Raw genomic sequence first — 24,563 nt, forward strand, 5'->3', positions numbered from 1 at the left:
TGGCGTTTTATAGAAGCAATCTTCTCAGCCTGTCATAATTACAGCCATCAAAAGTGATGTCATGACACTTTAACTGGCTATAAAATATAAAAATGATAACAGAGTGGTGACAAGTTTACTGCCAGGTTTAACAATTGGTCTGAAAATTGGAAAATCCCCCAAAAATGGAAGTGTACGAATCCAGAATGGTGCAGATAGAAATGTAATATACTGTAACAGCAATAATACTGTCAGTATTATTAGTACTATTAACTATCAGGTCTACACATCCAATTTCTATGTTCTCAACAATATGCTCTAGTACAGTCCTGGTCAGAATACATTAAAAGGTATATTTTTTATTTCTACTATAGTGTACATTGAAAGATAAAAGAGTGACAGCCAGTCAGTTGCAACTCATGTTTATTCAGGAACAGTTCATAACACCACATCACACCTCAATGTTTTTTTAACCTGCCTTCTCTGGGTTTTGATACAACAGTAAAAAAACAACACCATAAAAACAATAACAACGATCAGGTCAAACTAACATAAATATAATCACCACTTGGATTGCTTGAAGTTCCACATCACTCATTAAAACAACGACTTCCTCACAACCTCTTCCTCAGCTGATTGGGATAGCAAAAATAAAGCACCTCCTCGCCTGTTTCTTAAAACATACTACAATCCCCGGCCTTGTCTGGGACAGGTAGACCAACCAGACGCATAGAAAAGAACTGTGAAAGCGAGTGACCCAGGTTTAAGGCTGTCTGTCTTCCCCTTGGTGTTAGTTACCAAACCAAGGGATGTCAGTCAGGTATAGTGTACAACAATGTGGAGACTCTCAGAGTGTTTCAATGTTATGTTCTTGAATGCAGGGTATGATGGTCTGCTGCTACAAAATGAGATCCCACATTGTCAGGAAAATACAAATAAAGACAGTGGTGAATTACTGTTATTTCAAATCAGGGTTGTTACTTTTCTGATTTCATTTTCTTTATGCATTAAAATGTTCACAAAGCTCAGAATTACAATTTCACGACCCAGGCCATGGAAGTTGAGCTTGGTACTTCTTGCGCAAGGGTTTCATTTTCCTTTTACCACCCAGATGACTTGCTCAGCGGTATGTATAGGAACAGGCATTAAGCTTGAAGCAATTGCAAAGGACGGTTTCTCACAATGTAATCTACAGCCAGGATGGAGCGGAGCGCAAGGGAAAATAAACATGACAACCATTTCTACCAACATGCTATTGCATGTTTACAAAATATCTGTATTACCAGATGTGTTTTTATCTTGTTTCTTTTTTTAAATCATTAATGACTATAATTTCTGGTTCAACAACCCAGGGAGCCAGCGACAACATCATTCACAAAGCTACGTTACATCTACCATACATACTCACAATGCCACCTATCGGTAATGGACGTTACTGCATGTTATTATTACATTGCTAGGGAACTACTGTATATCTGCAGACTAGTACTCAAAAAGGGTGACATTGAAAGCCGAACATGATGGAAGAAAAACCAAAGCATTGCTTTGAGAAAGGAAGTATTACTTTTCCTAGGGAACCAGCTTCAGAGCACTGTGGTCATTGGTCATGACAGTTATCATGAGGTTAATGTAACTATATTATGGATTCAGAGTAGAACCTACACTGTCAATGCACAGTTAAAACAATTACTAATGTTGACAGTAAGGGATAGTAATACATATTGATTACCTATATTCTGGTTATAACCATGCTCATGTAATTCCATAGCATACAAACTCAATCTTTGTGTAAAGGTTTTGTCAAATCTCCTTTAAATTAACATATTGTTCTAGTGACTGACCTGCAATTCCCTAAGAGGAGGAATACTTTGCTTTAGAAGCTTAAGCAGGTAGCATTGTGGCTGGTAAGGCATGAGGATTCAGTGTTTTTCTCAACTCTTAACTTGTAACTAATCATGTCTCCGTCTTCTCCCAGTGGCTGTTGTCATCTTCTGACTGGTCTCTATCCTGGTTCAACCTCTTAGCTAAGGGATGTGATGTTGGAGCGACCACCGGGGGGAACTACGATGCGGCGTCCCGCTGGCCGGCAGGGGGGATCCTCTGTAGTGGGGGGACCTAACACAGACAAACAGGATTTAGCACTGTCTCTTAAAGATTCCCCTTAACAAAACCAGTTTCTCCACTAGTAACTAGCATTCGTCATGAGACAAACCAACCAGGTGACATGACCTTGGCGACCTCTGGAATAAATCCCTTTTCAACCGCCAACAGGATTGGGATTAGCCCTGGATTAAATTGACGGAGAGATTTACGCCTACTGTTTTAAATCTTACACACTCTCCATGCCAGGGTCTAGTGTTTTATACTGTAGAACTCTACCACATCCACTCTGCACGAAACACGACCAAGGTTACTTCACATCTGAAGACGGAGAAGTATATGAACCCTGTGGCTGGTGAGATGAATCCCTATTCTGCAGAGTCCTGTGAGTGTTTGTGTGTTTGCGTGTGTGTACGCGGGTATATCTGTATGTGTTCTTGCGTGTACTGGATGTAGATGAGAGGGTTATTTATTCCCAGAGTGAGTCGCTGGTAGCCGAACAGGGGATTATCTGGGAAGCCAGAAGGAGAGAATAGACCAGGTCTGTTTTTATAAACACACAGCCTGGGAAAGGAAAGCAGGCTCTCTGGCTATCTGGTAGTGATGGGAATGAATGGAATAAACCCCCCACTAGACTACAGCCATGGGGAAATACTTTCCAATGCAGGTCACCCTCCCTCCTCCTGTTAAACTATTGTTCATTTGGCTCCTCCCTGAAAGGTTGTATTTTGATAAGAGGTTGCAGATGTATGCAATCGCACTGTCACTCAACACTCAACTAAGCTCTGCTATTGGTTATGTGAATGAACTTCAGATACATAAATAGTTGAATTAAGATGCCTACAGATATTTCTTAGGACATACTGTAGTTGAATTAAGATGCATACAGATATTTCTTAGAACATACTGTGGTTGAATTAAGATGCATACAGATATTTCTTAGAACATACTGTAATTGAATTAAGATGCATACAGATATTTCTTAGAACATACTGTAATTGAATTAAGATGCATACAGATATTTCTTAGAACATACTGTAGTTGAATTAAGATGCATACAGATATTTCTTAGAACATGCTGTAGTTAAATTAAGATGCATACAGAGATAGGGAGTGAGAGAGAGAACCAAGACAAAGCTGCATCAAGCTGAAATGAATTAAATCAATCAACTCAATGTTGTGACAAAAAACAGATAACAAAAAGACTTGAGAAACATATAGAGCACTGTCTGGAAGTACCAAGATGGCTGGAGGACAAATGTCTTGTGCTGTGCGCATTTGTTACCTCAAACAAATCAGGAAGGCAGAAAATGTGATTATGGTAAAATGTCCGATATTCCGCAGACAAATGGCAAAGTCGATCATGGCAACATATCATGTGTGAAGTGCCTTGTAATGTGTCAATGTTGACTGTTGTTGAGTTTGTGTGTGTGTGTGTGTGTGTGTGTCAAGTTCTTGGTACTTCCTATGACAGCAAGGTATGGGAAGACAGATGGGTAAATTAAAAGGTTGCTGAAGCTCACCGCGTTGTGCAGGGTTACCTGCTAAGCTAAAGGCAGAGTGGTGGAGGTTCCTCACGGGCTGCTTGGTGGGGGAGGTGCGGGCAGACGCTGAGGGGGTACCGCCACGGGACATGGGCGAGAAGTCAGACACGGGTCCGTCATACATGCCCCTGGGCACTGCCCGCAGGACTGCCAGCTGAGAGAGAGGGGGGAGGGGGGAAGGAGAAGGAGAAAGGGGGAGTGGAGAGGAAGCAAAAGAGAGAGGAACGAGGAACGAGACAAAGGAGAGAGAGAGAGACATTAATAGGGTATCATTTCTGTTGGTAACTTTACAACAGTTCTCCAAGACAATGCCTGTTTATAATTTGATTCATGGGTTTGTTTGTAGAACGCGTTGTGCCTGAATCAAAATGCATATTTCACCCAGTGTTTTCCTAAGAAAAGCACTTCCAGATTTACTGACAGACAGACACACTGAAGACTGAGACACTATGTCCTTATTGGACATGCCAGCTTCTGTCCTCTGTCCTAGGATTATGTGACTAAGGAATCCCTGGAATTTACACTCTTAGAAAAAATAGTTCCAAAATGCCAAAGAACCCTGTTAGGTTCTAGATGGAACCTTTTTTCTAAGAGTGTAGGAGCATCAGAAAACACTAACTGCCACCAAGATCAACATTGCATTAATACAGAGGTCTCACCAAAGAAACATCTCTATATTCTGGTCAAAAAGAGAACGTCGTCAGAATTAGAGGGTAGCCCATTCAAGTTGGACACAACACATATAATATAACCCACTGTGTTGAAAAATCCACTTGATATACCACACTCTTGTTCCTGTTGAGTATTCACCAACACCAGTAATAGGAGCTTTCCTCTGGACACATCGTATCCCTGCTACAACAGGCACTCCCTGACAGTCAGTCGTTACAGTATATAACCCACAGCCAACAGCCAGTAATAGGAGCTTTCCTCTGGACACATCGTATCCCTGCTACAACAGGCACTCCCTGACAGTCAGTCGTTACAGTATATAACCCACAGCCAACAGCCAACGCCCCTGAGATGAACCCTCAAGTCTGACATAATACTTCTCTCTCAAACATCCCCTCCTTCCATCCCCCTATTCCCCAGCACCTACGTCAAATGCCTGTCTTCCTCCAGGATATATGAGATCACCCAGAGAGGTAGTTAAGACACCATTACTGCATTTTTGGCAATTCCCATCTGCATTACACACTCTGATAGCTATTTTTATCTTGTGCCCCCAAACTCCTATTATGCCCCCAAAGCCTAGACACAGACAGACACGCATCCAGCCCATAATGCATTGCTCCTATAGCTGGCACCAGTGCCACTGCCAGAGAGGACAGACGTCCTTCGAGTACAGTACAGTTTGGTGTGATAAACAGCTGAGATATCGGAGTACAACCTGTCTCCATTGAACACATTGTTTTGGATGACCATTTCAGTATGTACATTGAGATTGATGGTATGTCTGATGATGTGTGGCATGGGCTGAGCCACAGCAGCAGTGTGCATCCGCGTAAAGCTAAACTGTCTTTGAAGTAAAGCCGCACTGACATCTTCCATGTTTGTGAGTTCTGGATGGCATCAGATTAGTCCTGATTAATCCCAAACCACTGAGAAAACACTTCCAGATGTCCCCAACTCAAAGACCTCACAGACCTCAAATACTGTACCTCACAGACCTCACACACCTCACATCAGTGGAGGCTGCTGAGGGGAGGATGGCTCATAATAATGGCCGGAATGGAGTTAATGGAATGGTATCAAGTGCATGTTTTTTAAATTGTTTTTATGTGTTTGATACCATTCATTTCACTCCATTCCAGCCATTATTATGAGCCGTCCTCCCCTCAGCAGCCTCCACATACCTCATAGACCACACAGACCTCACAGACCTCACAGACCTCACATACCTCACAGTTCTCACAGTCCTTTACCTTGGCTCAGTGTCACATAGCAACACATGTGACAAACAATCTGCATAAAATATATTCTAAGACAGAACTGAAGAGTTGGGAATATGTTAATTGGAAATAGTTTTATATTGACAGACTTAGGATGTGTCTACGCAGGCAGCCCAATTCTGGTCTTTTGCAACTAATTGGTCTTTTGACCAATCAGATCAGATCTTTTGCCCATAATTGGTCAAAAGATCAGAATTGGGATGCCTGTGTAAAGACAGCCTTAGAGTACAGTAGATTTTGACTAGACAGGAGTACGGAGAGAGAGGCTAGCATATTTTACCTGCTTCCTGGCCTTGATGCGCTTGTAGGCAAAGTCCGGGAAGGGGGTGCATGGGATGAAGCGACCGACCCCGGAGATGGCATGCAGGTTCCCATCCTCCAGCACCAGCTTCCCCTGGCAAATCACCACCGAGGGGGCACCACGGAGCTCCATGCCCTCAAACACGTTGTACTCAGCAGCCTGGAAAACGCACAAACAGACACAAACACAGATGCACACACGCACACACACACACACGCACACACACGGAGGCAAGCATACATGCACACACAGACAAACACACACATGTTATATTTCAACTTGATATTGTATGTCTATGATCAGTGATGTTAGGCCAACAAAAGAGAGGACAAAATCACAACAACAAAAAACTATAGATTTCTCAAGCCTGCTTTCCCCCCTGTTGCACCCCAGTTAGTTTGTTATGCTGTCGTTCCTTACTGTAGAGACGACCTAACTTTAGCCATTCACAAGCACAACCCAGTAATACAAATGATGAGCAGCTGCAGGACCTCTCTCTCAGGGGTTACCAAACTGAGGAAATGACAGTACAGCGGTGCAGAAGCAACACGCTCCAACGTAAACGCAACTATTTCTAGTTTTCTGCAGTCTGACATTAGTCACTCGTCTGACACAAATGGAGCCGGAGAGTTTACATGAGTTTACATCAGTGTGTCTTTGTGGACTGAGATGGTCAAGTACGGCAAAATAAACAAGGACTCTGAAACGCATGACCTCATGGCTACTCACCAAAGACTGTCTGTGATTCACATTATGAGCCGACAGGCTAATTCAGACAGAGACGGCAAATTCCACTAAAGCTAATCAGATTTGGATGTATTGCTCATTAAACTGGTTTGACGAGAGGGCATTCTATGTGTTGTGTTGAGACAGAGAGCCTATTGAGGCAGAGCTGAGTGGAGTCACGGACACACAGGCCCAGTTTGGCTGGGGGGACGGCTGGTCAGGCAGGCAGGCCGTCTCTGTAGAGATGAGACCATGGTTCTGCCTTAATTAACAACATCTGTGCGTGACGAGAGAGAAATAACCCTCCTCCTCCTCCTCTTCATTCCTCATCATCCAGTCGGCCTGTTTCCCATACGCCTCTTTTTGGCATGCAAAGACAAACAGCTGCCATCGCACATCTGGGGCTAATGAATCCAAGCATCACTCTCTCTACCCTTTCTCTCTCTCTCTCTCTCTCTAGCACTTTCTCTCGCTCTCTCCTTCTCTCTCTCCCACTTTCTTCCTACTCTCTTTCACTCTCGCTCTATTCTCCTGCCACTAAACTCTCTTCTTCCATCTATCGTTCTGTCTCTCCCTGTTGTCTGTTTGTTCCTGTGCACATGGCCCTGGTGTTTTAGAGTGTTCCAGATTCATGCCAGGACAGGACATAAGGCCTGCCAAGTATAATGTCATGGCCCGGCCCTCTGTGCAACAACATAAACAAAACTAACCAGATCAAAAAGTTTCAGATAACAGGGGATACTTGTACTTACTAAGGAGGGAGGGATACACAGATAGAATGGAATAAAGCACTGAACTACTGTGTACAATAGATCACTGTAGCCATTATTAACATGGACAGGAGCCTCTGTTCTTGTGTTCCGTGTTCTTGTGTGCTGTTCTGTTGTCTGGAGGGGCTACAAGCAGGAAATGAGAAGGTGACATCATTCTGTAAGAACCTTGGGTCTCACTGTATCTTTTCTACAAATGGAAAAGCCACTGAAAAACGTGTCCAATCTTTTTCCAGCTCTTTCTTTCTCTCCCTCTATTTTTCGTTCTCTCTCTCTCTGTGTTTCTGTCTTTCCACACCTCTTCATCGTACTCCGCTGCTTTTCTCTTAGGTCTGTCTCTCGTTCCCTCACTCTCTGTGCCTGCAGCAGGAAGTGCAGAAGGCTTGATTTCCTGAGCATACACATCCTCTGTTTAACCCTGTACTGCACTGTATGCTCTGGGCTCCTGTGTGACCCACGCATCACTTCCTGTCCTTGTGATTAGGGACGAGGGACAAGAGAGATGAGCTCTTTTCCTGCTGAACAACGCACAGTGGTGGCTGCTCACAGCAATGGATAGCATGGTTAGCTAACATAAAAACAATCTCAAACCCAATTATTTGGAAAATGAATTTGATTTTTTCCCCCAAACATAGTGAACGAGTATTGCCTTTGAGAGGAGGTATGGCTAATAAAAAGGGCTAAACTCATTGTTTTGTTTTCTTACAACAGTAGCAAGTGTTTTGCATTTTTCAAATCAAGAGCAGACTTTTACATTTTAGACATTTAGCAGACGCTCTTATCCAGAGCAACTAGGGTTAAGTGCCTTGCTCAAGTGCATATCAACAGATGTTTCACTCTCTCTCCTCAGCTGCATTCATCAACCACTGCATTCTAAGAGGTCTCTCTCCAGCAGCAGTAATGGCCAATAGTGAGGGCCAATGGAGTGTGCTCTATTAGTTGTGGACGTCTACAGGGAGTTCATTTCCGTTAGGAGGAACTGAACTGTCACTGGAAGCAGGCCAGCGCTGATCTCTCTCTCTCTCTCTCTCTCTCTCTCTCTCTCTCTCTCTCTCTCTCTCTCTCTCTCTCTCTCTCTCTCTCTCTCTCTCTCTCTCTCTCTCTCTCTCTCTCTCTCTCTCTCTCTCTCTCTCGCTCTCTCTCTCTCTCTCTCTCTCCACACTCCTTTGGAAAACCATGTTTCCTTTGCAGCTACACAGATCTCAGACCAGAACTGAATGTCCACAATTACCACCAGCCAGAGCTCACCAGGCCTGCTATAATGTGTGTCAGAACATCTGTGGTAGTAGAAGTCAAAGACACTCATCCTCCATGTCCTGTTAAACCACAGTGACCTGAATGTCCTTGATGAGTGCTGACTGCTACGATGAAATGTGAAATGGACTTTAAGCTCTTTAAACTTTGTGGCTGAAATGTTGGCTATATGAGGGACTACTCAACTTTGGTGTATTCAGTCCCTTGCATTCAGTATACCCCCCTATGTATTTGCCTATGTAGTCCCTGTCAATTGTCAATGTACGTTTTTATGTATTTGACAGATGTTGCAAAACCACTTTCCCTCTGGGACTGTAAAGTTTAAACTTTAACGTGAACTTTATTCACCCCTAACCTTTGACCTCTTACCGAGTTGTGCGTCTTGGCAGTGATGGTGCGGACAGTGTCCGAGTCCCAGATGACCAGGTCGGCGTCGGAGCCCACGGCTATCCGGCCCTTACGGGGGTACAGGTTCAGGATCTTGGCGGCGTTGGTGCTCGTCACGGCAACAAACATGTTCTCGTCCATCTTGCCGGTGGTCTGAGTGAGCAGGAAAAAATGCTAACGGTGAAGTGCTAGCTAAACAAAGATACTTTTGCAGCTGACTGGTGGGTGGAGGCACTCCTGTAGTCTCACGCAAGAACACACACACACACACACACACACACACACAAATATGCTAGTGCTGAGACCATGTGTTTTTGCCTGAAGGGAGACTTAAGTGTGAATAATTCATCTGAATTTCAGAGGCAAAGCTGCACCACAATTCATTACACAGCAGTCCAAAACTACAAACCAAAGTCTGTTTGCACATGAAAGACCAAGACCAAGAATGAGAAAAAAAAGAAGAGATCTATACTGTTCTACGCAGGGTAAACGGCTGGGGGGACAGATCCAGAGCTAGATAGAGAGAGAGAAGAACTCATAGAAACACAAAACCACACTACCAGATGGATTAGGGAAGAGGAGACAGGAGAAACTGCAGTGAACTGTGGAGACAGTGCAGCATGAACAAGGAGTGGGGTACTTAGAGAGTAGCTAAGAGGGTTAGAGGGAGCAAGGTAAAGAAAGGGTCAGTGAAAGGTAGTGGAGCTAATGGCACTCTATTCCCTATATTGTGCACTACTTTTGGTGAGAGCTATATGGGCCCTATGAAGGGAATGCCATTTGAGACGCAGCCAAAGAAAGAGAGAGATAGAAATATGTCATGCAGATAGTTGTACATCCATCCTCTCATCCACCCATCCTCACCACAGCCTTGTCCCAGATGAGGGACATCCTCTCCTCCACTCCGTTCACGCCCTCAGGGATCTGAGTGAAGTCATCCTTCCCTATGGCCTTCTGGGCCACGCTGAAGGTGCAGTGGGCACTGCCAGTCACGTTCAGGTCACCACTGGGAGGGAGGGAGGGAGGGAGGGAGGGAGGGAGGGAGGGAGGGAGGGAGGGGAGGGAGGGAGGGAGAGAGAGAGAGAGAGAGAGAGAGAGAGAGAGAGAGAGAGAGAGAGAGAGAGAGAGAGAGAGAGAGAGAGAGAGAGAGAGAGAGAGAGAGAGAGAGAGAGAGAGAGAGAGAGAGAGAGAGAGAGAGAGAGAGAGAGAGAGAGAGAGATTAAAGGAAAGGAGGACATAGAAAGATAAGGATTAGGGAGAGAGAGAGTTACATTTTAGCAAGGGCTTTGCTGCTGAAAAATGCTAGATACAGTAGTAAGAAATATGGCACGATGCAAACACAACAGTGACACAAACGGCAGCAGATTCAATTATTAAAAAGTCTTCCAGAGTAAATTCAGACAGGTACTGCTTCAGACCTGTAAGAATTGCTTTACTTCATAGCTGTGATTTCTGAGCACTTATGTTTATTCGATATACAATCTGGAAAAGTTCACAATTAGCTGGAGTAGCACAGACAAAGTAGATTGATTACTCTGAGTCAAGTGCCAAGGTCTCCTCTTACCAGTTATTGATGTCTTCCCTTTCTTACAGAGCACTCTAACTTTCCTAGCAGACAAACAGACCCACTTGTGCAACCATCAGACTATCTATCATGAGATTGGAAGCGCCTCCAGAACTCTATCAACTTGTTTGCACCCTTCGATGGATAAAGTCATAGAGCACATACAGGACAGATGCAGCGTGGACAGGAGAGGTCAGTGGAGTGTTATTCAGTCAATAGGGGGCGCTCTTTACCTGGCCAGTAACGTGTTCAGGTAGTCTGGGGTGGTGGGGTCCGGGCTGAGGGGGGGTGATGTCACAAAGGAGGCGGCCTTGGCCCAGTTCTTGCTCCAATAGTGTGTCCCGTCAGTCCCAAGGCTGGCCGTGATTGGCTCGCCGAACACAACGTTACCTGGGGAAAAGTTGTTGTCACCCAGGGTGAGAATACATCAAATCAACTCACCTTATCCTCCTAAGACATATGAATTAAAGGGATAATCTAATCTAACTAACAGTTCTGGGGAAAGAGCTGAAATAGCTTGTAGTAAATATCTGATGTTCTCCAAGCCTTGCCTCGTGTTTCTCTTTCCTGGGGTTATTTGCTAGTCTCTCTCTCTCTCTCTGGGCTCTGACATGACGAATCTGATGTCAGCACTGAGGAACAGGTTCCAGCCAGTGATGAAAGCAAGGCCTCCTGGGAGCACATCTCCACACCAGGCGACCCTCACATGCTTCCAACATGAGGACATGCAAACAGCATTTTTTCCTCCCTGCTTCTTCATCAAAAAGTGTACGTCTTTCTCTCCATCACGTACAAGAGGCCTGCTCTCTCTCCCTGCTCCTCTGTGATGAATAGCAGAGACAGGTTTCTGACTGTTTGCTACGGTGAACCCCAGGTAATAAGTTAGGGATTCTTCTCAAAACGGGCCTTCTTCTATCCAGTGTGTCTACTAGACCAGACCAGACCTATCGTGTAAATCTGGAGGATGAACCAAGACACCACAATCAGCACATAAGGGCATAGGTGCATTCCTATCATCTGACAGAATAGGAGAGTTTAAGGAAGCAGCAGCGAAGTTACACTAAGAGGTGAGGACAACCTTGAACTACCATCAAGGCCCATGCAGGCCCAAGGACATACTGTAGTTATTGTGTTCTGATATGATGGATATTGTTTCTAGGCATTCATTGTGACTTTCAAATATATAATTCAGCTGCCTGAGTGACATGCTAATTACAACATAATGCCAGTCAGCCACACTGTGAACCTGTGTACCTTTCTTCCTGGCCTGTGAGATGATGTCGGCAGCACTCTTGCTCATGACCCTGGTCACATACAGGGGGCAGTTGGTCTGGCTGGCAATGGTGATGGCACGGAACACAGCCTCTGCCTCCAGCTAGATGGGGGAATCGACAGATACAGTGACACACACGCATGCACGCAGGCAGACAGACGGACACAGACAGACAGGCAGATGGACAGACAGGCAGACAGGCAGGCGGGCAGACAGGCAGGCAGGCAGGCAGGCAGACAGACAGAGAGAGACATATAGAACAATCAATTAGTCTATGAACAGATTCAACTAACCCTGGACTGGCAACCTCACCTACTGCCAGTGGACTTGTGTTCTGCTGTAACCCAGTCTAGAAATGCTCACTGATGCAATACCAGCTTTGATATGGGACCAAGCTCCACTCTGTTAGTGGTGCTGCAGTATCACATTGTTTTGTTTGTTCCAATAACTACAATTGGGAGAATTACCAGAGTGCATTTTTATTTTTTTTACTGTTGGTCCGTATTTGTCGGCAAACAGATGTGTGCAAATGTGCATGCATACCTTACTGATTCCACAAAATTCAGCTCACACACACACACACACACACACACACACAGACAGACACACACAGAGACACACACACAGACAGACACACACACAGACAGACATATTGGGTATAGTGTCCCACCTCCTCTGGCCTGCTCAGCACGTGTCCCTCTGGTCCAGTGATTCCCATCTCCAGCATGCGTGCCTGCTCCTGTGGGACAGACAGACAGCAGAACCGTGTTCATCCGAATTCACCCCAGCCTCTAGCACACACTCACACACACACCAGCACCCCAAACAGACATATGGCAGTATCGAACCCTGCATCAATAACACATTGCATGGAGAGATGCCCGGGCTGCGAGAGAGTGGTGAGTGGTTAACTGTTGTTTGGAGGTTTTCACCCTCATATTCACCCTTGACAGCTTTGGGGTAACATTGGGACATGATACTGGGGCTCAGACAGCGAGGAAGCAGGCTTTACAGTCCGGCCAGACAGATCCCAGAAACCCTAACTCTCTGAGGGAATCCAAACCAGCTATTAAGGCTCACCCAGCTCCCTCCCAGGACTGCATCCACACATTACTGTCAGTGTCCTGCACTAACCCCTCTCAACCTCACCCTTTCACTTTCCTTCTGATACAGTATCTATGGGAGTCTGTTTAGTCTGGGGGAACAGGACAATGTATGACTGGATGGTGATGCACTGTGATAAAGGTCAAAGGTTGAGCCAGGGAGGAGAGAGGAGGGGGTGGGTGGTTGTTGTGACAGGTGGGTTACCTCGGCGATGATCTCTCCATTCTCAGCATGGACCTGCACAATGCCACCCATCTCTCCCAGGAAGGTAAAGATCTCATACAGCTGTAGAGACACATTCATAGAACATAGTAGAAACATGAATAGAACATAGTAGAAACATGAATAGAACATAGTAGAAACATGAATAGAACATAGTAGAAACATAAATAGAAAATAGTAGACACATGAATAGAACATAGTAGACACATTAATATAACACAATAAAGTGAAAGGTCGCAGTCCACCCACATCAGACCACACATAGGAAGCCACACGATGTCTGCTATAATAAACGACCAATTACGGGGTGGTCACCAAACATGACTAAACTAGTCTTGCGTGGGCTGCTCCAGTTTAAAATAGTCTAGCATTACCACAGTGCCTCCATATAGGCCTCATGATTTGCAGACATGGTCATTTTTTCCATTGATTACAGTTTGGCGGGACTGTACTTCACGTGCTTGCCAAGCCGAGCCGAGCAGTGCTCACCAACATGGTGTTGCTCTAGGCTAGCTAGAATACTATACCTCACTGTTGCTCATCTGGTAGAAGTCCTTATAGGCCATGTAGACCTGGAAGGAGTTCACACCTGAGAGAGAGAGAGAGAGAGAGAGAGAGAGAGAGAGAGAGAGAGAGAGAGAGAGAGAGAGAGAGAGAGAGAGAGAGAGAGAGAGAGAGAGGGAAGAGAGAGAGAGAGAGAGAGAGAGAGAGAGAGAGAGAGAGAGAGAGAGAGAGAGAGAGAGAGAGAAACTGAGAACAGTCCTGTGATAATGACAGTTTATTCAGGGAGCCCAACAGATGATTCCTCATCAGGCCTGTCTCCTTTCATCTAAAGTGACTGGAGTTTAGGGCCTGACTATCATTACCAGAAAAGTATCACTGAATTATCACAGTGAATTATTGTAATGTTTGTTTATGTGTCAATTCATCCTTTAAGGGATGGGTTGCCAACTGGCGATTTGACACGAAAATAAAATGTCATGCATTGATTCACCAAGAGGCCTGTCTTCTGCTCTCTGGACATTGTGGATGTGCTGGAGTGGCCTTACGGGCCTGTCAACTCTGTCCTGTGGCTGAGTTATCTAACTGGGCGTGAAACCACAGAGGGTCCCCTCAGCCCTCAGAGCACCACACCCTCCTGCAGATGGACAGTGGTGTTTGGGTTTGGCCAGGTATGGACCACAGATCCTGGGAGTGGACTGGACGCCAGGACCAGGATGCCTGTGGCTGGGGGACGGACTGAGATTATGGGCCAGAGACAAGGAGGAGGAGGAAGCCACCACCGCTGATCGCTTTTCATAGCTTCTGCCAGTAGTAGTCAGCTAATCATGGCTACCCGGACTATTTGCACTGCCCCCCCACCCCATCTTTTTACGCTGCTGCTACTCTGCTAATTATTTATGCATAGTCACTTTAACTCTACCCACATGTACATATTACTTCAACTACCTCAACTAGCCGGTGCCCCCGCACATTGACTCTGCACCGGTACCCCCCTGTATATATAGCCTCCCTACTGTTATTTTATTTTACTTCTGCTCTTTTTTTCTCAACACTTTTTTGTTGTTTTATTCTACTTTTTTATAAAAAATAAATGCACTGTTGGTTAAGGGCTGTAAGTAAGCATTTCACTGTAATGTCTGCACCTGTTGTATTCGGCGCATGTGGCCAATACAATTTGATTTGATTTGATTTGATTTAGTAACCCTGCTCATCTTGATTAGGTATAATAGCGCTGTCTGCCTGCCTTTCTGTCTGTCCATCCATCCACCCGTACGTCCGTCTGTCTGCTAGGCCTGTAAACCCTCACTGTGCAGCAGCACTGAGGGACTTTCTCTAAGGAGGGTTAACTCTTTGTCTGGATCCAAATAGGATTCCCAATGATCCTCTCAATCCAGTTTATATTCAGACTGACAGATATTTGTGATGAACAGTACCCTGCCTAACCCTTTGGTAGTGGATGAGTTTCCTCCCAAGCATACTGAAATCAAATCCACTTGTTGGTGTGAAGCTGCTCATTACCTTTCTCCTTGAGCAGTGTGTCTACTTCCTGCTTGACGCTGTCATTCCAGTGGGTGATGTCCACATGGAGGGAGTAGTCACAGCAGGTCTTCTCGTCAGCCCAGCTCCTCCACTGCTCAAAGGCCTCGATCAGACTGCTGCCCGGCTCTGGGATCACATGGTCCACTGTAGGCAGGCAGGGAGGAAAGGAGAGAGAGAGAGAGAGAGAGAGAGAGAGAGAGAGAGAGAGAGAGAGAGAGAGAGAGAGAGAGGGGGGGGGGGGGGGGGGGGGGGGGGGGGGGGAGGAGAGAGAGAGAGAGAGAGAGAGAGAGAGAGAGAGAGAGAGAGAGAGAGAGAGAGAGAGGATGTTACTAGTGTTGCTTGTCCTGTTTGTGTTATATAACTCACAATGCCCGTGTCTCTGTGTCTCCTTTGCCAGTGGCTTTCAATACAATGTCAGATGTCAATGGAAATGTCTGAGTGTGTGCTTGGGTTACATCGACCTCACTGTTCATTTTGGTGTGAGGCTAATCGAAAATCAGCTCAAGAGATAAAGAGAAATGCCCCCTAGTCTCTGATGTAATATGTCCGCTTGCTGCCCTGACCACCTGACCACTTCCTGATCCAATTAAAGACCGCCCAATCTCCCCAGATCCCTCTGTGCGTGTTAATGCGATCTCGAGTCAGCGGTAACCAAGAAAAGATCTGTTGTTTACTATGTTGACTCTCTGACTGAGGCTTTGTCGCTTGTAACTCTCAAAGACGTGAATGGGGGGATGAATAGGCTAATGCAGTAAACGAGTGTGCTGGAGGCAGTTCTTCCTTCACAGGGCTACAGACACCAGACAGTTCAGTACCAGTGGATCATAGTGAGGCATTCCTATCTACCAGCTGTTCCATCTGTGTGTTCGGCCCATTTTTTGGGCTTGGGCTGGGGTGCCTCACACACAGCTCGCCTATTTCCACGGGACTTGTGTTTCACTGTGTTCGCCCCCATCGCCCCTCCTCGTTCCCCCACCCTCCCTACGGCCCTTTGTGTGGTCCCCTGGACTGCTGCCCACACTAGCTGATTTAGGAGAGCTCCCCCCTCCTCTCCCTCTCTCCCTCTCTCTCTCTCTCTCTCTCTCTCTCTCTCTCTCTCTATCACTCTCTCTTGTGCTCTGGCTCTCTTTCTTTCTTTCTTTCTCTCTCTTTATCTCTCTCTCTCTTCCTCAATGGATAAAGCCGCCACATGGCTGCCCCCCTCACAATCTACACTGTGTTTTGTCTACAATCTCAGACCGCCACAGCCAAGTAGTGTGGATTATAATCTTCCCTCAATTTTCAACTAAAATCAGATAATAACCACAGACATACAGTAAACCAGTACGATTCAGACTTTCTCTCTAAATGGATAAATTGCCCTAATGAATATGGATGTAATTGATATAGGAGTCTTTCCATGTCATGAGGGTAGTGAACTACAACAACCCCTCTTATTGGGCCCTTGCAGTCTGTTATTGTGATACCCTCAGACCTCCCACCCACCTCCCCCCAGTGAGAGACATGCTCCATGGCTCCCTTCCTTCCCCCTTACCGATCATGGTGGTTCCCCCAGCCAGGGCAGCCTTGGAGCCCTGGGAGAAGTCATCTACGGTGGTTGTGCCCCGGTAGGGCATCTGGAAGTGGGTGTGGATGTCAATGCCACCGGGGATCACCATCTTGCCGTTGGCCTCGACAGTCTTGATCCCTCCTGGGACGATCAAGTTGTCTCCAATCTGCCTGGAGGTTTAGAAGGGAGAAAAGCCATGTCAGGACAGGGGTATCATCGAGTTGACACAATACTGTACATTAATGATATGAATAGCTAAATAGCTCATGAATAAACTGAAATGAATATATTATCATATCATAAGAAATGTTGTTTTGCTCATGGCTGGCTGGTGTACAGTAAAGGTAATCAAATGGAAAGTTAGCGGTGACCCAGCAACATTACTAAACTATCAATCCTTACATATTGGATGAAAGTCATTAGAGCATGTCAAATAGCAGCTTGGAGAGCTGCAGTGCAGACAGACAGTCAGATAGACAGACAGACAGAGGAGAGGGCTGCCCGGTCAACGCTAGCCTGGCCTGGCCTGCTTAATTGGTATGCAGCTCTAACCTTCCTGCGGGTGATTTAACTATCAGAGCTCCTCTATGGGAGCACACAGGACAAAGAGCCTAATAGGCTGATTGAGTGGGAACAGGAAAGGGGGGAAAATAATGCCCTTCCAAGAGCAGGGAGGAATGTACTCCCATTGCCTTTCTTCTGGCCCTGCGCACTATGCACTACTATACAGTACTATACACTACTATACACTACTATACACTACTATACAGTACTATACACTACTATACAGTACTATACACTACTATACAGTACTATACACTACTATACAGTACTATACACTACTATACAGTACTATACACTACTATACAGTACTATACACTACTATACAGTACTATACACTACTATACACTACTATGCACTACTATACAGTACTATACACTACTATACACTACTATACACTACTATACAGTACTATACACTACTATACAGTACTATACACTACTATACAGTACTATACACTACTATACACTACTATACACTACTATACAGTACTATACACTACTATACACTACTATACAGTACTATATACTACTATACAGTACTATACACTACTATGCACTACTATACACTACTATAATAATAAAATAATAATAATAATAATATGCCATTTAGCAGACGCTTTTATCCAAAGCGACTTACAGTCATGCGTGCATACATTTTTGTGTATGGGTGGTCCCGGGGATCGAACCCACTACCTTGGCGTTACAAGCGCCGTGCTCTACCACTACTATACACTACTATACACTACTATACACTACTATACACTACTATACAGTACTATGCACTACTATACACTACTATACACTACTATACACTACTATGCACTACTATACACTACTATACACTACTATACACTACTATGCACTACTATACACTACTATACACTACTATAAACTACTATGCACTACTATGCACTACTATGCACTACTATACACTACTATACACTACTATAAACTACTATGCACTACTCTACACAATACTATACACTACTATGCACTACTATGCACTCCTATACACTACTATACACTACTATATACTACTATACACTACTATACACTACTATATATTTTTTATGCACTATTATACACTACTATACACTACTATGCACTACTATGCACTACTATACACTACTATGCACTACTATACACTACTATACACTACTATGCACTACTATACAGTACTATGCACTACTATACACTACTATACACTACTATACACTACTATGCACTACTATACACTACTATACACTACTATACACTACTATGCACTACTATACACTACTATACACTACTATAAACTACTATGCACTACTATGCACTACTATGCACTACTATACACTACTATACACTACTATAAACTACTATGCACTACTATACACTACTATACACTACTATGCACTACTATGCACTCCTATACACTACTATACACTACTATATACTACTATACACTACTATACACTACTATATATTTTTTATGCACTATTATACACTACTATACACTACTATGCACTACTATGCACTACTATACACTACTATGCACTACTATACACTACTATACACTACTATGCACTACTATACACTACTATACACTACTATAAACTACTATGCACTACTATGCACTACTATGCACTACTATACACTACTATACACTACTATAAACTACTATGCACTACTATACACTACTATACACTACTATGCACTACTATGCACTCCTATACACTACTATACACTACTATATACTACTATACACTACTATACACTACTATATATTTTTTATGCACTATTATACACTACTATACACTACTATGCACTACTATGCACTACTATACACTACTATGCACTACTATACACTACTATGTACTACTATGCACTACTATACACTACTATGCACTATTATGCACTACTATACACTACTATACACTACTATGCACTACTATGCACTACTATACACTACTATACACTAATATGCACTACTATACACTACTATACACTACTATGCACTACTATGCACTCCTATACACTACTATACACTACTATGCACTACTATATACTACTATACACTACTATACACTACTATGCACTACTATACACTACTATACACTACTATATATTTTTTATGCACTACTATACACTACTATGCACTACTATGCACTACTATACACTACTATACACTACTATGCACTACTATACACTACTATGCACTACTATACACTACTATACACTACTATGCACTACTATGCACTCCTATACACTACTATACACTACTATATACTACTATACACTACTATACACTACTATATATTTTTTATGCACTATTATACACTACTATACACTACTATGCACTACTATGCACTACTATACACTACTATGCACTACTATACACTACTATGTACTACTATGCACTACTATACACTACTATGCACTATTATGCACTACTATACACTACTATACACTACTATGCACTACTATGCACTACTATACACTACTATACACTACTATGCACTACTATACACTACTATACACTACTATGCACTACTATGCACTCCTATACACTACTATACACTACTATGCACTACTATACACTACTATACACTACTATACACTACTATGCACTACTATACACTACTATACACTACTATATATTTTTTATGCACTACTATACACTACTATGCACTACTATGCACTACTATACACTACTATACACTACTATGCACTACTATACACTACTATGCACTACTATGCACTACTATGCACTACTATACACTACTATGCACTACTTTGCACTACTATACACTACTATACACTACTATACACTACTATGCACTACTATGCACTACTATAAACTACTATACACTATTATGCACTCCTATACACTAATATACACTACTATGCACTACTATACACTACTATACACTACTATACACTACTATGCACTACTATACACTACTATACACTACTATATATATATATATATTATGCACTACTATACACTACTATGCACTACTATGCACTACTATACACTACTATGCACTACTATACACTACTATGCACTACTATGCACTACTATACACTACTATGCACTACTATGCACTACTATACACTACTATGCACTACTATACACTACTATGCACTACTATGCACTACTATACACTATTATGCACTACTATACACTAATATGCACTACTATACACTACTATTCATTACTATGCATTACTATACACTACTATGCACTACTATGCACTACTATACACTCCTATGCACTACTATACAATACTATGCACTACTATACACTACTATGCACTACTATGCACTACTATGCACTACTGGTAGGATATGATGGTCAAGCATTGTGTCTTACTTAATGACGCCATCCTCCATGTAGATGTCAGCATAAAAGGACTGGTCATCATTGACGATCCTCCCGCCTTTGACCAGAAGCCTGTCGCTCTGGAGAGAGAGAAAGAAAGAAGGAGAGGGAGAAAGAAAGGGGTGGGGTTGGAGGCAGGGAGGGAGGGAGGCAGGGAGGGAGGGAGGGAGGGAGGGAGGGAGGGAGGGAGGGAGGGAGGGAAAGAATGTTAGAAAGTCCAAAGCAATCTCATCAGTATTCCGGCTATTCCGGCGGACACTTATTTTTTTGGGATGTGTTCTTGTTCTTGCACAAACTCCCATCAACAGCTGGGGTGAAACAAGAGCCATTTGTTTGGAATGTCTGACTCCCCTATCCACACAAGGCAGGGCTAATGAGAATTGCCTGCTACTCACACAGATTACATTGTAACTACACAGTAACCTACATTTTACACACTACTGGATGGGTGGATGGCCCAGTAGTCACATAGATGAGGTTGGACTAAATAGAAGAGTCTAGATAACATAGCCTGTGAGACAGGGCGTTGTCGTCTAGCCCCTCAGCTGCTGCGCCAGAGACAGCCACTAGGCCACTAGCGAGCTGTCGCCATGGTAACCCTTTGCTAGGGGCACTCAGAGAGGCTTGAGCTGCGGGCTGGCATGTCTGTTAGAGACACGCCTCACAGGGAACGGGGCATAATGCTGAGCGACAGGGAATGGCCCATGACAGAGAGAGAGAGAGAGAGAGAGAGAGAGAGAGAGAGAGAGAGAGAGAGAGAGAAAAAAAAAAAAAAAAAAAGAGAGAGAGAGAGAGAGAGAGAGAGAGAGAGAGAGAGAGAGAGAGAGAGAGAGAGAGAGAGTTGCTGTAACGTTGACATTAGTGTCACAATACATTGCCTGGGTAGGGCCTCTCCTCTTCTCCTAGACTGGTCAGACCATTAGATTCTAAAACTAGACCAGGACATGGAGTTACCTCAACCAAAGTCATGAATAATGTATGTATGGTACCCATTATCCTTTGACACTGTGTAAAATGCCAAGGTTCAGTTCACTGCCTCGTAAGGAAACAGAATGGGAGCGTTCCTGGAGTCTCCCGTCAGCACATGGTGTGGTGTGATTTGTGATTTACTATCTTGGCTGTGGAGCTCGGCTGGCACGTCGTCAGTACGAACCCCACCCCTCCCTACTGCTTTAAATGAAGCCATACTGTACTGTAAATCCGTAGCCTTAGTGATGTATCCCCGGCATCTGCACAGCTCACACACCAAACACTGGCTAGTCTTCCAGACAGTGTGTTGGGGATGGGAGGGAGGGGGTCTGATGCTGATTAGGCAGAGAGAGAGTCTTCTGAGCCATGCAGGTCACCCCACCCTGCCAGGAGCAGGCAACACACTGTGTACAGCACCGAGGCAGACAGAATGACAGCATGTATACAGGGTCACTTACAGAATGGCCTCCACCACCTCCACACTACACAGTCCCCCTAATCCATACCATACCACTACCTTCAGGGGTTTTGGATCTGAGTATGTTTCAGATTGATAGTGTATAAGCAGATGGTATTGCATAATAATATTCTCAATTTCTCACACAATGCAGCCGGCTAGCCCCTAAGGGGAGAAGCCTGGATATCGTGGCTAGCTAAGGGGTGATGGTTTAGTGACCTAAGGGAAGTGAATGTATCTAACACCAGCCCTAAGAGCATGAGGACGTCATCTCCCTTAAATGATCCCTATATGGTGTCGGATGCATGGTCTAGATGGTCTACTGTGCTGCATAGGTCTCTGGGCTATACTGTGTTGCTGTAAAGACATGCCCACATGCCCCGGGCCTGACTGCAGAGTGTTTGCCTGAACACCCGCCCCCATCTGTCACTGTCCTACCTCAGGCCTCAGTCCTGTCATCACCAATCAGAGCCAGCATCAAAACTGAAGGCTCACTTTCATCATATCTGACTAACCTTCAACATACTCTACTGCTGTACTTATACCAGCATCTGTATGACCACACTGCAAAATATTATGCAGATATATGACTTTCTTTATTACTTCTCAATCATACATCATCATTCGAGATCCTGCCGTAATCATACGGTGTGGCTTTGCTGTTGGACGCTGTGGCAAAACCTCTAACGGTCTCACTTAGCTACATACTAAGCTCAGCCCTTCCACTCACAGGCACAGCAATAGGCCCCAAGCAATAGGCTTCATGTCAGATTTCACAAGCAACAGATGTAGGATCTTAATTTGATTACCCTGTTGCAGGAGAAGTTTCCTGCAATGCAGGAAATGTAAAACGTGTAAAGTATTTGAGGTTTAAAAAGGCTTCTGAAGTTTGTAATTTCCAGTTAGAAATTTCCCTTAAGAAAAATATATACGGTAAAACTTAAATTTAACGCCAAGTCTCAAATAGCTGCCTGTCCGTTTTAATAGCCGGGCAACGACACACATTTCAGCAAATAAATGCCTGTTTCAAATAAATGCTGGGTCTAAATGAATTGTTTACGAGGTTACCATGAATTACCATGAATTGTTTACGAGGTTCAATGTTTCATTTGTTAGATTAAATAATTCAGTAATGACTCTAAGAAATTGTGACAATCATCCGTTTTTATCGCCAGTAAGAAACTGCTAGCCATTGGCTGCTAACAGCTGAGAACTACTAGCTAACTGGCAAGCACAAAAATAGTAAATAACTTCAGGAGTACTGAACCCTAGAAATCTGCCGATTCCCCTCTAGTGGCGAAAGTAAGAACTGCTGAAAATGCACAGTCAAAGAGAAGAATACTTATTGTCAAGGAAAAGTTAGATTTTTTCGAAATAGAGGCATACTAAGAAAAAAAGAAACGTGACACATTGTGTAAATGATAACACAGCGCAATAAATGATTAATTGATTAAAATGCTGGAAGTGAATGCTGGAATTAAACAATTAACTAGGCAAATGAGCAAAAGCTATGCATTAAGGAAATAAACGCCTGGCTCAAATTGAAGCCCCTCTCTAATAAGTGCCTGTTGTGTTCAGTGATTTAAGCAAATAAACGCCTGGGCTATTAATTGAAATTTTACGGTAAACCCTTACAAAAATGTCCATGAATTATTCTCCACATAATAATTCACATTTTCTGTTGCTGCAGGATTATTTTCCTGCTGTAGCAAACTGGCTCACATATATAGGCTTTTGTTCATCATCTCAATGCTTCTGTGGATTAATCCAGCAGAATAAATTCATATATAAAGAATAATAATAATAATAATAATATTAATAATAATATTGATAAATGACAGAAAGTAAAACGTTTTGGAGGTAATTTTCATTAAAGTTGTGATTTTGTGAACATTCGTGTTTTTATGTGGTGGAACCTTGCTGCGGCTGGAAATGACTGAATGCACTGTTATTTTCATAGAGCAGTGGTCTCCGCTGTGTAAACAATGGTATCTCCAAAGTGATTATAATTATCAGAGAATCAGAATCAGTATGAAACCCCAACCCTCAAATGCATAAATCTGTAGAAATCCCACTGAAAATAATGAGGGAAAAGAAAGACAGTCCGCCATGTTTTTGCAAGACGTTCCTCAACCTTTGTTACAACATAAATATGACAGCACTTAAAAGAGTAAAACGATACTGCAATCTGCGGTGGTTAAACGCTTTGACAGAATTCAGTATTTGCAGTAGTGTTCATATGAGACCAGCCAAAATCCTTGAGGTGTGACTGCACACCATTGGTCTTTGATGGTGGATTTGCAGATGGGTCATGACAGGAATTGTAAAATATTGTTCACGGTTAAACCGCCACCAGTGGAGAGTCCCATCAGTGCAAACACAAGACATTCAGAGCTTACATTTTAGTCATTTAGCAGACGCTCTTATCCAGAGCGACTTACA

At 43.7% G+C, this 24,563-nt stretch overlaps 1 protein-coding gene across 2 annotated transcripts in view; it reads right to left on the reverse strand.

The window, feature by feature from the left end:
* Positions 1-385: 385 nt before the first annotated feature.
* The window catches only part of LOC121574019 (dihydropyrimidinase-related protein 3), a 28,447-nt gene continuing 4,269 nt past the window's right edge, over positions 386-24,563 (reverse strand). The window contains exons 2-14 of one of the 2 annotated variants that reach the window (XM_041886530.1): positions 20,687-20,775; positions 16,754-16,938; positions 15,199-15,363; positions 13,704-13,765; positions 13,159-13,239; positions 12,521-12,589; positions 11,832-11,952; positions 10,811-10,967; positions 9,878-10,019; positions 8,996-9,166; positions 5,856-6,035; positions 3,621-3,777; positions 386-2,094 (exon numbers count right to left, since the gene is read on the reverse strand). In XM_041886530.1, the coding sequence (XP_041742464.1) occupies positions 2,000-2,094; positions 3,621-3,777; positions 5,856-6,035; positions 8,996-9,166; positions 9,878-10,019; positions 10,811-10,967; positions 11,832-11,952; positions 12,521-12,589; positions 13,159-13,239; positions 13,704-13,765; positions 15,199-15,363; positions 16,754-16,938; positions 20,687-20,775 (1,674 nt within the window). In that variant the 3' untranslated portion in view covers positions 386-1,999. Of the gene's footprint in view, positions 2,095-3,602; positions 3,778-5,855; positions 6,036-8,995; positions 9,167-9,877; positions 10,020-10,810; positions 10,968-11,831; positions 11,953-12,520; positions 12,590-13,158; positions 13,240-13,703; positions 13,766-15,198; positions 15,364-16,753; positions 16,939-20,686; positions 20,776-24,563 lie in introns of both variants that reach the window. The other variant, XM_041886529.2, reaches the window with a different exon arrangement.

The sequence above is a fragment of the Coregonus clupeaformis genome, chromosome 9 (genome assembly GCF_020615455.1).
Source record: "Coregonus clupeaformis isolate EN_2021a chromosome 9, ASM2061545v1, whole genome shotgun sequence".
NCBI lineage: Eukaryota > Metazoa > Chordata > Actinopteri > Salmoniformes > Salmonidae > Coregonus > Coregonus clupeaformis.